Here is a 15,746-nt window from a genome sequence, read left to right as displayed (position 1 = left end):
CCTTCTAGCCCTGGCTAAGACCTCCAGTGCTATGCTTAATAGAAGTGGTGAGAGCTGGCTTCTTTGTCTTGTTCCTAATGTAAAAGGAAAGCTTCCAATCTTTCACCTATAAGTCTGATGTTTTAATATATGTCCTTTTTCAGATTGAGGAAATTCCCTTCCATTTCTAGTTTTTTGAGTGTGTTTATCATGAAAAAGCATTGGATCCTTTTCAGGCATTTTTAAATTATATTATTTTTATTTTTTATTTATTTATTTTTTTAATTTTAATTGGAGACTAATTACTTTACAATATTGTATTGGTTTTGCCATACATCAACATGAATCTGCCACGGGTATACACGTGTTCCCAATCCTGAACCCCCCTCCCACTTCCCTCCCGATACCATCCCTCTGGGTCATCCCAGTGCACCAGCCCCAAGCATCCTGTATCCTGCATCGAACCTGGACTGGCGATTTGTTTCTTATATGGTATTATACATGTTTCAATGCCATTCTCCCAAATATATTCTTTTTAATTTCAATATCTTACATTTTAAAAGAATTGAGTAAGTTGTATGAAGTCAGCTTTCTTATCATCTGATTTTTTGTTTGTTAGAGATACTCATTATTTTTTTTAATTGATTTTTATTCTAAAACATATGCTTCCTAAATTTTTCTTTTACTTCTTCCAGTTCTTCCAGTAAATATTAAAAAATATTTATATTAGCTATTTCTCTCTGTACATTTGAGCAAGACAGAGGTCCATTTTTCACCACGAGGTCATTAGTGTTCTGCCGTCCACACTTCATACTGGCTAACTCCTCCCTGGGTGTTGATCTAGAAGGATAATTATAGCACAAAGGCCTTTGTCGAAGTTCTGTGTCGGGCACTCCCTCATTTAACGCGCCGCAGAGCTGAGGTCAGGTGAGGGGGCTTCTGCTTCTGACAATGGTCTATTGAATATAGAGAAGACAATTTACCTCTGACGACATTGGGATATGTGTTTATATGTGTGCCCAGAACCAGTTTCCATGAGAGTTCACCTATGGTGGCCCACGTGGCTCTGGTCACCACTCAGCATGTAGTCCCTATTAACCCTTGCTGGCTCTTTGCTAAGTCTAAATGGAGTCTTAGCATGGAGGCAGCCTGAGAAGTGCAGATTCAGGGGTGAAATGAATGGCCTTAGTTTGCAACCCCACCCCTCTACCCCACCAAAAAAAAAAAAAAAGCCAGAAAAGACTTTTTGAAAGGGAAAATTGGTCATGAATTGACCTGTCTTTCATCAACAAAGGCCCAAGTTTCTTTTTTAAATTTTTTATTTTGTGTTGGGGTAGAGCAATGTTGTGATGATTTCAGGTGAACAGAAAAGGGACTCTGCCATATATTTTTGGTTATTTGTTCTTCCCCAAACTTCCCTCTCATCCAGGCTGCCATATAACATTGAGCAGAGTTCCATGTACTAAAAACTAGGTGACAAAGGCCCGAGTTTCTGGTATCAGTCCCAAAAGTATTTTTCAGTGCTCCCTGTGCACGAAACACTTTTCTAAGTGCCTCACAGGTATCAGTTATATAGTCCTTGTAACCCACTCTCAGAGAAGGCAATGGCACCCCACTCCAGTACTTTTGCCTGGAAAATCCCATGGACGGAGGAGCCTGGTAGGCTGCAGTCCATGGGATCGCTAGGAGTTGGACACAATTGAGCGACTTCATTTTCACTTTTCACTTTCATGCATTAGAGAAGGAAATGGCAACCCACTTCAGTGTTCTTGCCTGGAGAATCCCAGGGACGGGGGAGCCTGGTGGGCTTCCGTCTTTGGGGTCACACAGAGTCAGACACGACTGAAGCGACTTAGCAGCAGCAGCAACCCACTCTATTATATTTTATAGATCATGACACTGAGGCACAAAAATGAGAAATAACTTTCCAAAGTCATGCAGCTACTAAGTGGCGAGGTCAGCGCTGAACCCCTAGCCTGCCTCTCACCCCTTAACCACACCAGCAATAGTTCCTCCTTCAGCTTCTCTGACCCCCAGGGGGCATCTAAGCTCTGGCAGATGATACCTTCTCCTTAGGGCCTGACTGGTTTTGAATCACATTCCTAGTTTCCTGTTGCTGTTGAAATTTTGCATCACTTTGGGTGCTTTTGTGAGTACTTCAATAACCTAGGGATTCTAGCCTCACTAGCAGCTACCACTTTAACTCAGAAGTCCTCCTGGAATTCTTTGCATATAAACTTGATCTTAATGATGGTGCTTATTTTACGGATGAGAAAATCAAAGACCAGGAAGATTAGACAACCTCCCCTGAGACATAGAATTATGATGGCCAAGCTGTAGAGAACTCATCCTTTACCTGGTTTGTTACCCACTAGATATTTGCCAGGTGAACTGTCCAAAAAACTGCTGAAGTAAAAATGCAGCTGTCTTGCCTAACCTGCTTCAAAAGATCCATCCATCCTCAAAAGCCACAGGCAAACTTTAGCTTGATATTATTTAGCCTGTTTGATTTCTTCTTACACTGGAAAATGGAAAACAGACCCTTAACTGAGATTTTCCTCAAATTAGGCTGTGTGAAAAATGCCTTTTTGAGCTCTTTTATTTGACATCCTATTAATTTTTTAAAACTCCTATTGTTTTCTTCCTGGCAGAATGTTTCAGATGTGAGACAAATGTACACATTGAGGGAAGCTTCCTTAATAAGCTATGTTCGCCTCAGACCACAGAGGTTACTTAAAAATACCAGGGTATCCACCTTGTCATACATTTATCTGGCATATTTAATTGATAGAAACTTCTGGTTTAGCCTATTATCAAAGTATGTGATAAATTGTTGAACACATGGCCTTAATGATGCTCTTGGCATCTCACTCTAGAGAGAGAAGTTCTACCATTGTTGGGGGAAGCAGCTTCCTGGCATGTGTGTTGCAGAAACTCAGAGGCCGTCCTGCCTGGGTCAGGCTGCATTTTAGTACATACGCCCAGAGTCCCTTAGCAAGCAGGAGAGGAAGCCGTATTTACATCCCTACTAGCACCAATTATGGTAAACACCAGCCATTTTGACTTTAGCCCTTTAATAAAAATCCACTGAATTTCAGGTTTTAAAGTCAGGCTCTCATGGCAGAACCAAGTAGGAGAGAAAAGAATGGAATAATTGGAGGCTGCTGTCTTTTCACTTCCCACATAAAACTATTTGAAGAGACAGGCCAGAACTTTAAACAGGAGACATCAAGAAAAGTAATTTGAATGTCGGTTGTCGTGACTTTAGGGTGTGTGCTTAAAGGACTTTGCTCCCATCTCTTCCCAGACATACTTCAATGACAACATCCTTACCCTGATACGGACCCTGGTGACTGGAGGAGCCACACCAGAGCTGGAGGCTTTGATCGCTGAGGAGAATGCACTCCGCGGGGGCTACAGCACCCCCCAGACGCTGGCCAACAGGGACCGCTGCCGTGTGGCGCAGTTAGCGCTGCTGGACGGGCCCTTTGCGGACCTGGGGGTGAGTTCAGGGGGCAGAGGGCACCTGAGCCTGTTAGGTGGAAATGACCGGATCTGAATGTGTCAGGCTAGCCCCCTGCCTTTGGTTCTTTCCTCATGAAAAGAGGTATCAGAGGTAATGCTTGTGGTTGACTGTGTATCAGGCGCTGTGCTTTATGGATTCATTCATTGAATCCCCACAGTGACCCTTTGGCATAGGTTCTCTTATCACATGCTCTAAGGAAACTAGGCCTCAGAGAAACCGAGGACTGGCCCTCTCGGGGAATTTGCACCAGGAATGTTGGCTTCAGAGTCCACGGGCTTACTGACTCTCCTAGGGTATCTTCTGCTACAAGATGGGAGGCCTCGGGTGGTTTCAGAAGCACACAAGTTAGGGAACCCATTCTGCAGGTCTTAGTATGGATCAGGGCTGCTGCTGCTGCTAAATCACTTCAGTCATGTCCAACTCTGTGCGACTCCATAGACGGCAGCCCACCAGGCTCCCCCGTCCCTGGGATTCTCCAGGCAAGAACACTGGAGTGGGTTGCCATTGCCTTCTCCAATGCATGAAAGTGAAAAGTGAAAGTGAAGTTTCTCAGTCATGTCCGACTCTAGCGACCCCATGGTCTGCAGCCCACCAGACTCCTCCGTCCATGGGATTTTTCCAGGCAAAAGTACTGGAGTGGGGTGCCATTGCCTTCTCATGGATCAGGGCTACTTAACCCCAACTGCACATTAATTGGTCTGCCAGAGTGCCTAAAGCAAGCTGGAATGTGGCACCCAAAGGGAGGCATGGGTCACCTTTGCAGCGAGGAGCGGGGCTAGGGGAGAGTGACTAGTTCTAGCCTCAGAATTAGGAGAACTCAGTCTGGAATTAGAGACATAAAGGATCCACATGAGAGGCTATTGGTTGGGCCAGTGGGTCTAGAGACACATAATAAGCTATGGTGTTCTGAAAACCACTAATGTCAGGGTCAGGCCCAGAGTCCTGGCCATCAATGTTTTTTAAAAGCTCCTATGGACTTATATATCTCTGGAAGAGAGCATGGCAACCCACTCCAGTACTCTTGCCTGGAGAATCCCATGGACAGAGGAGCTTGGTGGGCTACAGTCCAGAGTCACAAAGAATCAGACAGGACTGAAGTGGCTTAGCACACATGCAGGTGGGCTATTAATTCTGGGTGTGGACTCAGCCACTCCCCCACTGCCCTCCCTGCTACAAAGGTGACCCGGGCCTCCCTTCGGGCTCCACGCATCAGCCTGCTTCAGGCACTCTGGCAGAAGTATGCAGTCTTAGTTGACCCTTATTCCCAGCCCAACTCCATGAATGTATTCAACGGCTGGAACCAGCAGTCTTAAGAGCTAGTAAGCCTATTGTATGAACAGTACTGCCTGCCACCCAGAAAGTCCAAATAGTGGAGAAGGAGCCAAGGAAAGGGTCACTTTCTCCATGTCTTCTGAAACTGTGATGCTAATTTGCACGTGTTTTAGTTTGGTGAGGGACAAAAATCTGTGTTAGACTTAGAGCTTCTTTAAAAGGTCATCTCCATAGCTGGTGGCTCTTTTTATCTATCATTTACTCACTGGTACACCTCAGTGGTAAAGAATCTGCCTTCCAATGCCAGAGATGTGAGTTCAATCCCAGGGTCGAGAAGATCCCCTGGAGAAGGAAATGGCAGCCCGCTCTGGTATTTTTGCCTGAGAAAATCCCATGGACAGAGGAGCCTGGTGGGCTACAGACCATGGGGTAGCAAAAGAGTCGGATATGACTTAGCGACTAAACAATAACACTTTAAAAGAACAAGGACTTTAAATAATGGTAAGATCTGGTTCCAGTTGTGTTCTCGAGCATGAGGCCCATCTGGCAGTTTCAGTAACAGGAAGGACAGATGCAGTCACTTTATTCCCAGTGAAGTCAGCCCCTGGTGCCCTTCCTGTGTTAATGCCTGAAGCTAGCTGGCTGCAGGAAGCCAGTGCTTCTGGGTGAGTTTGCTTTCACATTCCTCGTCTGGCCCCAGACCCTTGGAAAATGACTGTGAACTGATTAGAACTGTGAATCCCAGTTATTCAGCCTGCAGACCTCCAGCTCCTGGGGAAACACATTCTCTTCCACCCTTGCCATCTCCAAGGTCTGTAAATTGTGCTTTTCACACAGTCCTTCTCTGAAAGAGCCTGTCACCATAGTACCTGGTGGGGTCTTTTCTTCTGGTAGTGATTTTAATTATCACTTGAGCAGTTTTGACAACGCGGTCAGATAACTGTGGTTGCAACTGAGCTGGGGCTAAACATCATCAACATTTTGCAGAGCTGATTTCTACTCCTTAGCCGAACAGACATCTGAGACCTTCAAGCTTATATCATACCTTAAAGTGAGGAGAGGCACCGGCTCCTTAGAGCTCTCATTCCTGCAGATGAAAAACTGGAGACAACCAGAGGAAAACCCTTTCTTATTTGATCCCCAAAAGTCACCAACATTGGGGCGTAGGCTATAAAGCACATTTAACTTCTTCAGCCACTGTTCCTCGGCACAGACCCTCCGACTCAGGAGACACTAGTGTGAGCTTTCATGAAAAGGCCCTTCCCTCCCACCCCCAGGACCTTTATTTTCAGGCAAATAAAAATGATTTTTCTCTCTGCTCTTTTGTTGTCTCCCAGGATGGTGGTTGTTATGGTGATCTGTTCTGCAAAGCTCTGAAAACATACAATATGCTTTGTTTTGGAATTTATCGGCTGAGAGATGCTCACCTCAGCACCCCCAGCCAGTGCACGAAGAGGTGAGTATGTTTCCAATCTGCCCTCCCAAAGGCAGAGACAGAAATGCCCTCTCTTGTCTCCCACAAGGAGGGCAAAAGTCTACATGCATGTTCTCAACAATGCAAATTGCTCTGCCCATATTAAATCCAGTGCTGACTTTGGTGGTGGTTATGGGAAGCTTCTTTCTTTCATTACAATAGCAAGTATAAAGACATTGTGGGGAGAATTCAAGTTTTATGGGATAGTTCCATCCATCCATCACCTAATTACACAAGTCTGAAGGAAAACGTCCTCCAGACTCCTGCTACTGGGATAATTCTGTTGGTATCTCATATAGAAATATTTCATATTGCTACTGTTTAAGGTAAATGATTCCTTTGCCCTGTCTTAGACATATATATGTATACACCTATACACACACACACACACACATATATACCTGTTGTTGTTGTCTAGTTGTTCAGTAGTGTTTGACTCTTTGCAACCCCACGGACTGTGGCTGGCCAGGCTTCTCTGTCCATGGGATTTCCCAGGCAAGAATATTGGAGTGGGTTGCCATTTCCCTCTCCAGGGGATCTTGCTGACCCAGGAACTGAACCCATGTCTTCTGCTTGGCAGGCGGATTCTTTACCACTGCACCACTGGGGACGCGCGCTCTCTCTCTCTCTCTCTCTCTCTCTCTCTCTCTCTATACACACACACACACACACACACACACACACACACACACAAGCACATATATATATATATATATTTAATTTTTATTGGAGTGTAGTTGATTTGCAATGTTGTGTTAGTTTCAGGTCCACAGCAAAGTGATTCAGTTATATATATATTCTATTTTCATGGACACATATATTTTTACTTAATGTATTTTTCAGTTGACTCACTTTTTTACTTTTATATATTTACTTTAAAGAAAACTGTATATTATTGCCTGAAGCAGAAAAAAGATTACAGTTCATGTATGCTAGTTATATTTCTCTAATACACGTTAAAGTAAATTCACAGCAGCCTAAACTTAAAAGTACATCCTAGAATTGTCAGTCAGTGTGTTTGTATGATATACCTCAGGAAACAATGCCATAGAGATAGATGAGTGTTTCTCAGACCTACTTGCAGAGTAGAATCTCCGGGGGTGCTTTTTAAAAGTACTCTGATTACTCTGACTTAACTGGTATGAAATGAAAATATGAAGTTTGAATGCCCAGAGATTATACAATAGAGCCAGAATTGAACATAATTTCTGTAGTCTAGCAGATTCTCAAAGTTAGGTGAACATGAGAATCATCTGTAAAACTTATTAAAATACAAATTGCTTGATCCCCAATGCATAGTGTCTGACTCAGTAGGACTTGAGTGGAGTTGCTTCAGAATTTGCATTTTAACAAGGACCTACTGTATAGCACAGGGAACTATATTCAATATATTATAATAACCTAAAATGGAAAAGAATCTGAAATAGAACATATATATATATAACTGAATCACTTTGCTGTATACTTTGCTGTAAATCAAGTATACATCAGCTACAAAAAAGAATTTACATTTTTAAGAAGTTCTCAGATGATGCTTATATATCTGGCCGGAGAACCACACTTTTGAGATCCATTACTAGAAATGAAATGGTGATTTTTTAGTCATATCTGATATTAATTAGGGAAAAAGGTGATCTTTGAGGAGAACAGTTAAAGCCTGAGAGACACATAGGCAGGGAGGTGTTTTATAGCTTTCCATTTGGTGAAATCATTCACCAACGTTGATTTTTAAAAGATAAAAAGGGAGAGAGAACTAAGGTTTTGCTAGATGGTGGTAAACAAAGATAGTGTGATATGGGTGTGAGATTGTTGTAAGATTCTAGGATAAGAGATGCAGGGCAGTCCTTGAAACCTCCTGCATGCACTTGTGCATCTCAGGATCAGAAGGGAACTTGATACTGTACTGAAGTGGGTATACAGACCACAGGAAGCACCATTTGTTTCTCCCTTGTCTAGCGCTAATTCAGAATCTCTGGGAGGGCTTATGGCTGACTTCCTCTGTGGAGCTAAACAGATTTTGTTCCACTACGAAGATACTGTCTCAGGCCTTGGGCTGGCTGGAATCCTCGGGTAGACCTGGTTTGGTTCAGAGAGGTGAAATCTCCACCACCTTATCCTCATTCTGTGACTTCTTTGCTCTCCACATCCAGGTATGTCATCACCAACCCCCCGTACGAGTTTGAGCTCGTGCCGACGGACCTGATCTTCTGCTTAATGCAGTTTGACCACAACGCCGGCCAGTCCCGGGCCAGCCTCTCCCATTCCTCCCACTCGTCCCAGTCCTCTAGCAAGAAGAGCTCCTCCGTCCACTCCATCCCATCCACGGCAAACCGACAGAACCGGCCCAAGTCCCGGGAGTCCCGAGACAAACAGAAGTACGTGCAGGAAGAGCGGCTCTGATGTGTGTATCCACTGCCTCCGTGTGTGAAACTGTATCTGCCACTCATTTCCCCAGTGGGTGTTTCCAACAGTAACTTCCCCCATTTTCCCCTGTAGTCCCCCCTTTTTTTTACACATATTTGCATATGTATGATAGTGTGCATGTGGTTGTCATTTTTATTCCACCACCATAAAACCCTTGAGCACAACAGCAAATAAGCAGACGGACCAAAAGTTATTTATGATTCTAGGGGAAAAATAACCCAAAGGCATGCTCCAGACATAAATAGCTCACTGCAGGAATGAGTTCACAGATGAGAAGGGAGTGCTTGTGATCCCCACGTCAGTTATGCAAAGCAAGTTTAGTTAGTGTAGAAAAGTTTATTCTGATGTATCAGTTTTATCAGGGTGCTTTGGGTTTTGATTTCGTTGTTGTTTTCCTTTCTTTCCTTCTCTTGATTTTTTTATATATACACAATAATATATATATACACACACATGTATTTGAAACAAGCAACCCAAAAGCAACGGAAACATATCTATCGATTGTTTCTACTCTCTGGGCTGAAGTATCTCAAAGCATTTCAATGTCTTTCGCCATTTGTGTAGATGGTGAAATGCACTTGCTTGTTAGAACATCGGAGATTTTTTTTAGTTACTCACCAAGGCCTTTTGTCCCTGAGCTAGCTTCCTTTGAGAGTCTATAGGAACATTTCTACCCTTACTGTGGCGGAAAGACTAGTATTCCATTCTTGGATGTATCAAATGCAAGTCATTTCATTTAAGTGAAAAGAGGTTTGATTGCATATTGTTATTCTGTCTCCTTATGCTGCCATATGAATAGCTATGTTTTTTCTCTCACTTTTGACATTTGGGATGAAAAGCCATATGTATCATAAATATCAGATGTAAGTCATTAAAAACTGCCTTCCTGGGACTTTTACATCTTTTAAAAGGTGAATTACCTACCTTATGTACAGAATAAATAATGCTCAGGAAAGAGCAAGTATTTTTCCATGCATTCTCTGGGGACCTTTTTACTCCCCTTTGTTTGATCAGCTAGGGCCCCAGTGCCACAGAGGAGCAAGGGCTGGGGCCATGGTAGAGAGAGAGGGAGATAAACCCAGCGGCAGATCATGCTTTTCTAGAAGCCAGCATGCTAAATAAATCAGAATGTAGGAGGATCAAGCCACAGTTGATTCCACAAAGACAAAAGCCAGCTTCAACTGTTGGCACAGCTGCATGATGCTGGCTGTTCCAGAGCAGAAAACCAGTGGGAGAAATTCCTCATCGTCAGTTGCTTTAACGTAGCCAATCTACTTAGGCAGGTGAATGACAGTCATAGAGAAGGACCCCTTGTCATTAACAGATGGGAGAGAAGAAAAAGAGTGTAACAGTAAGCCAAACACATTTTGGTATAATTCTTTTTTTCTTTCATTTTCTTTCTTCCTTTCTTTTTTTAAACAGTTAGTAAGCATGAGCAAAAAAGTAGAGAAATACCCTTTTTTCAATATGCAGTTTTCAGATATTTTATGCATGCAAACCATGCTTTAGGCAATGTACAGTAGTTCTTAAATATTGGCCAACTCCACCATAATCTAATTCTTGTGACGATGGACTAGCCTTGGGCTGCTATATACATAAATATATATATTTGAAATGTTTATTTGAAAACAAATTTCAGTGAACAGCACAGGTGTTGGGGTGGGGGGAGGAAAATGTCACAGCTGTAACCATCTCTAAAAAGGTGTTTTTATGGTGAATGTTTTGGGTTTAGATTTTGAATCCCCTGTCCCCCCAAGCATGATAGTTTTGAGATCTGCTTGCTGTGTGAATTGACAAGCACTTTTACTGACGAAATAGTGAGGCTTACTCAAAATCTCCATCCCCACACCCAAGACAGGGCAAGGCGGTGTTCCAATCAGTATTCGAGTGGGCAGTCATTGTATACATGGATATTAAAAAGCCCTATGAGTGGAAGATTTTTTCAAATTATTTTTGTCCCTATGTATTGATTTATACATTACATACAACTATCTTTTTTATATATAATTATATATATACACATATATACGTATATATATGTATATGTATATATATACATACACACATATCCCTAGTTTGGGATCATGAAGAGCTATTCATGCATTCTTTGCAAAGGAGGTTATAAAGTTATGCCCTCAGAACATTTATAACTATAAGAATGTGCCAGTTAAAGTGCTCAACAGGAAATATGACAGTTTAAAAGCGTTGTAAAACTCACATAGCTTACTTCTCTCTCTAAAGTGCAACAAGGATGAATAGAATGGGCCAAGGTATGACAATTAATGGTTCTGCATGACCTAGCCACTGCTGGGGGTTTTCTTCTATAACATTGTCCTTGTGAAAACTTTTGTGAAATTAAAAAAAAAAAGGAGTTACAAATTTTATTCTGTTATTGGTTTGTTTATTTTTATTTTTATTGTTCTGTTTGTGGGTTTATTTATTTTGTTTTGCTTTTTTTCCCCCCTCCCCACCTCCCCTCCTCTCCCCTTCCTTCTTCTCCCCCTTCCTCCACTTTCTAAATTGCTCAGTGCAATGAGGCTGTCCTGCTGCTACTGCTAGACCCCTTAGAGTTTGTTTTGGTGTTCTTGGGGTTGGGGTTGGGTAATCTGGGGGGAACTTCTCTCCATCTGGCTTGCCTTTCAATCTGCACGTGGCCTCCCTGCCCACCTTGGTACCTTGCTCCAAGTTCAAAAGCATTTTCCCATCAAGAAACCCAGCTTCCTCCACCTCCCCCCATTACCATCACCCCAACCGAGTACCCCATCAGTCTGTCCACATCTCTGTGTTTATCTTGGCAAGACCAACTAAATCAAGTGACAATGCCAAGTGATAAACTTTTCTGGAAAACATTTGCAGCTCTTCCACTTGGCAAACCTGCTTCTTGGTGAATAGTTTACCCTCCTTTCGATTTAAACCAGGAGGATTATTAACAGTTAAAAAAAAAAAAAATTTGGTCTTCTTGAAGTTGGATCAGAATGACTCCCAAATTAAAGCTGTTTAGCTATATGTAAAAACTCAATAGCCCGTACCCAGTTATCTGGGGGTTGATGATTCAGTCTCTGTATTACCTGGGTCTCTTCTCCCACCTGCCTTTCAGACATTTGTGAAATCCCAACCAGAGATTGGGCAGATAGAGAGAAGTAAATCCAAAATGCATTTTATATACAATCTGTTAGCAGCTATGATGAGATGATCTTGTGATGGGAATGGAGAGGGAACAGACTGACTTGCAATGAAATTTGGGGATGTTCTCTGGACTTCAGGCATACAACTGAAAGTTGATTATACTTGGCTAATGATATATTCAGTGATGAAAAAGGGATCATTATTACTTCTATTTTTTATGAGTCCAAACTACAATCTTGTTTTTCCTCAGTTGAATGAAGACTCTCTTCCAGTGTTTTCCATGTGACCCCCAAATTCTCATCCTTCTTTCAGGTTCTCTTAGCAAGGAGGCATTCAAGGTTTTCATGTGATACCTCTCCTCTTCCCCCTCCCCACCCAAAGAATAAGTAGGTCAGGGTGGAAAGTGAAAGGTTATTTGAAGAGAAAGTATGTGTACTTAAAGAGAACAACAGCTAGAAACTCAATTATCTGCACCATTCTAAAAGAGAAGCAATTTGTAAGCCATTCAATTCAATTTGTTTTAGGCTTTGAAAGGGGTGAAGCTTAAGTAAATGGATAGAACAGGAGGCACAGTGAAACCTCAGCCTCAACACTCAGGTGATCATGAAATCAACATCCCTAATGGCTGCTACCCAGGTCCCTTCCTGAAGCCGGTTCAAATGGATAGAGGGAGACTTGGACCCTTACAGTTAGATTTCTACCACCATGAGGAGAGGTTTCAAATTCTGAGTTTAGTCACTAAGTAGTGTCCAACTCTTTTGCGACTCCATGGACTGTAGCCCGCCAGTCTCCTCCTTCCATGGATTTCCTAGGCCAGAATACTGGAGTGGGTAGCCATTTCTTTCTCCAGGGGATCTTCCAGACCCAGGGATCGAACCCAGGTCTCCTGCATTGCAAGCAGATTCTTTACCATCTGAGCCACCAGGGAAGACCATACAGGCTATGACCCAGAACCTTACTATCAATATGTGCTCAATAAGTATTTTTGAAATGAATTGATCTTAAATATTGTTATATCTTTAGTCATTTGATAAATTATCTTCACCTCCTTGGTTTATCTTACAAAAATTCAAGGAATGCCCGTAGGTGCTTCATAGTGCTATCATGCTGTTGACACTTTCTTGGGCTGAGTACACAGCTTCTGAGAGAAGGGAACAGTCCTGTGAGTTCAGTGAGAGGAGAGACTTGACTGTGCCTTCTGCCAGCATCATCAAGATCCCAGATGACCAGAAAAACCTTTTGACTGGCTCCTCTTCAGCATGGGAAAAGCTGAAAGGTGTCTGTATCCCAATAGAGGCAATTAAATCAACCTGCCAGGTTTCTATAGCAACAGGCTCCTGAAGGAGAAAGAAGAGGGTGCAGAAACTTCAGGGACTGCAGAAGTCAAGACAGGGTAAAAAAAAAAAAAATCAGTCTCTCAATCAGCTTCTTTCAGCCCATCACTGCTTTGTCATAAGGTGATGAAGTCGATGTGGGCACCCGTCACTAACCTGGTAGACTATGTCCCACCATGAAGTTGTACATCCATCACCTAGGGAGGTAAGAGGGATTATTCCCTGCCACTTGAAAGAGAGGAGTGAAAGTCAGTCTTTATTGAGTGTCAGGAGGGGGCAGTTGTTCTGCTTAGGGAACGGCAGCATCAGACTTACAGTTAAAAGGGGTCACACCAGAGAACTGCAAAGGAGCAAGACAGCTTTTATAAGGGAAAATTATTCTGATTCTATTGCAGTTTTCATTTCTAGCCATGCTTTGTCCATGGAAAGGAAAGGAGACAGTAGGGGTGGGTGGGGTCCACTGGGGCCTTGGGGTCTGCTGGGCAGAGGGCGAAGGCCAGACTAGCTCTCAGAAGCTCTCACACAGTATTACCTTTGAAGGATTGAGCTCTTTGTTAGCTCTTACTGTTCTCAACTATTATCTCTATCCAAATGGAATCTTTCCTTTTCAAACCCGTTCTGTTTCAACCTCAGCTAGTGGTATAGCAAGAAAAGGCCCAATTATTCCAAATACCTTTGCTGTATCATCATCTCCCTTTTCTTGTGCTCTTCTCTTGGGAGTGTTAAGAGAAAAGGCCAGATCCCACAGCACTGACAACCCACAGCACCAGAAAACCCAGCAGTTATGTCAGCCCAGATCACAAGCCCTTCTCTGCCATAGCCCACTCCTCTGGGATCCTTCATGGCTGGAGGAAGTCCTGACCCTTATTCTAGACCTTCGAAGGTCAGTGATGAAAGTAGCAACGGAAGACATGGATGTCTTGCAGGTGGGGTAGGGCCCCTGCCAAGTTGAAAGCCAATATTTCAAAGACACAAGTACCACTGAAAGTCGTCACCCCTTCCTTTCCTCCTCTTCCTAAGGAGGGATATCCAGTCAAATCCTTCTTCACCATCTCTGCTGCCACAATCCCCATTCTTCTGGCCAGCCCCCAGGTTTACACACCTCAGTTCTCCACCCCTAGTTCATCTGTAATCACACCAAAAGGTATCACCTATTCTTATGTCCTTTGGCACTGAGAGTACTCATAATCATGCTAACCTTATGCATGGTTAACTAACCGTAACTAAAATCTAACACACTCCAAGTGCTTACCATGAGTCAGACACTCTTCTAAGCACTTTATGTATATTAACTTATTCAGTTCTCCAGAGAACCTCAGATGTAGATGCAGTTAGTATTCCCATCTGAAAGATACAGGATTCAAGGGACAGATTTGTTCGAAGTCACCCAGCCAGGAAGTACCAGAGAGGTGTTTAAAACTAAAGTCCATGAACTTTATGCTCTAATGCCCCCTAATATATTACCAACAATACTGATAGCCTTAACAGCTCACATTGATGTATCATGTATGTAGATAAATGCTTCATGGACACTAACCCCTTTCATCCAGACAACACCATTAGAAAGACCATTAGCCTCATTTTACAGAAGAGAAACTGAAGTTAAGATAAATTATGTAACAACTCACTCAGAGCCAGGAATTAGTATGTGAGAGAGCCAGACGCTCTCACAGTAGCCAGACAGTAGGTAAGACCCTTGGCCTTACGTACTGTCCTATGCCATCTCCTTGGTGCAGTGGATGGCTTGTGGCCTCTCTGGTCTTGATAGCTGATGCCTCCCAGTGGCAGTGTCCTGACTCTCTGCAGTTATTTTCTGGGTTTGATCTTATTCCACCAGCCTACTTGTCACAGACTGAAATGCCACTCCTTCCTTGACTTGAGGCACGTCACACATTCTACTCACAGTGATGGAACCATGTATCACATCTTCAAGAACTTATTAACAAATGAATTTCTTTTTCTTTGGTAGGGAGGAGGGCCTCAAAACCAGATCATTGCCCTTCTCATTCTAGGGATAAAAATAAAGCCCCCAGAAGTCTTTCTGGCTTGTGGGGTGTGACAGGGAGAGGAGACCAGCTCAGGGCTTTGGACTGACCTTGGACCACTCCAACACTCACTTGAATTCCTTCCCTGAGTACTCTTCCTTATGGCCAGTTTTGTAAGCGCCCAGTGATGCAGCTCCTTCTTTGGAAGGCAAAGTTCGATAACCCAAAGTATCATTGTCGTAGCAAGGCTCTCTCCATTGGAGCAGAATGACTGACAGTCATTACAGTGTGGTTCCTGTCAAGCCTTTTGGGAGAGGCACCTTTGCCCCTACCCATTTTAGCCTTCATCTGTTTCCATTTCTTCAACATCTTATCTAACCAAGTCTCCAACAACACAGTTGTTTATATCTTACAAGGCACCTGAATTAAAAAGCCTGTTTCTCAGGCTCATCACCAGGATATGCTTTAAAACAACTCCTTTCTGTGCAGAAGCTGAATGGTCAACACAGGGATGACTCTGCTTAGATTATTTTTATGGCAAGAAATGTAAAAGGAAAGAGAGAAAGGCACTTAAATGGGGAAATAATGCTCTCTTTCTTACAGACAGCAGAAGGAAATTGATACTC

General features: G+C 43.0%; 1 protein-coding gene across 1 annotated transcript in view; it reads left to right on the top strand.

Moving 5' to 3' along the window:
* Nucleotides 1–15,746, top strand: part of KCNMA1 (potassium calcium-activated channel subfamily M alpha 1) — a 771,888-nt gene that overhangs the window by 747,507 nt on the left and 8,635 nt on the right. The window contains 3 exon segments of the mRNA XM_027530425.1: nucleotides 3,287–3,481; nucleotides 6,115–6,233; nucleotides 8,402–8,626. Coding sequence (XP_027386226.1) covers nucleotides 3,287–3,481; nucleotides 6,115–6,233; nucleotides 8,402–8,626 — 539 coding nt within the window.

Source organism: Bos indicus x Bos taurus, chromosome 28 (assembly GCF_003369695.1).
Source record: "Bos indicus x Bos taurus breed Angus x Brahman F1 hybrid chromosome 28, Bos_hybrid_MaternalHap_v2.0, whole genome shotgun sequence".
Lineage (NCBI taxonomy): Eukaryota > Metazoa > Chordata > Mammalia > Artiodactyla > Bovidae > Bos > Bos indicus x Bos taurus.
The sequence above is the reverse complement of the archived record's forward strand: the minus strand, read 5'-3'. Positions and strand labels throughout refer to the sequence as shown.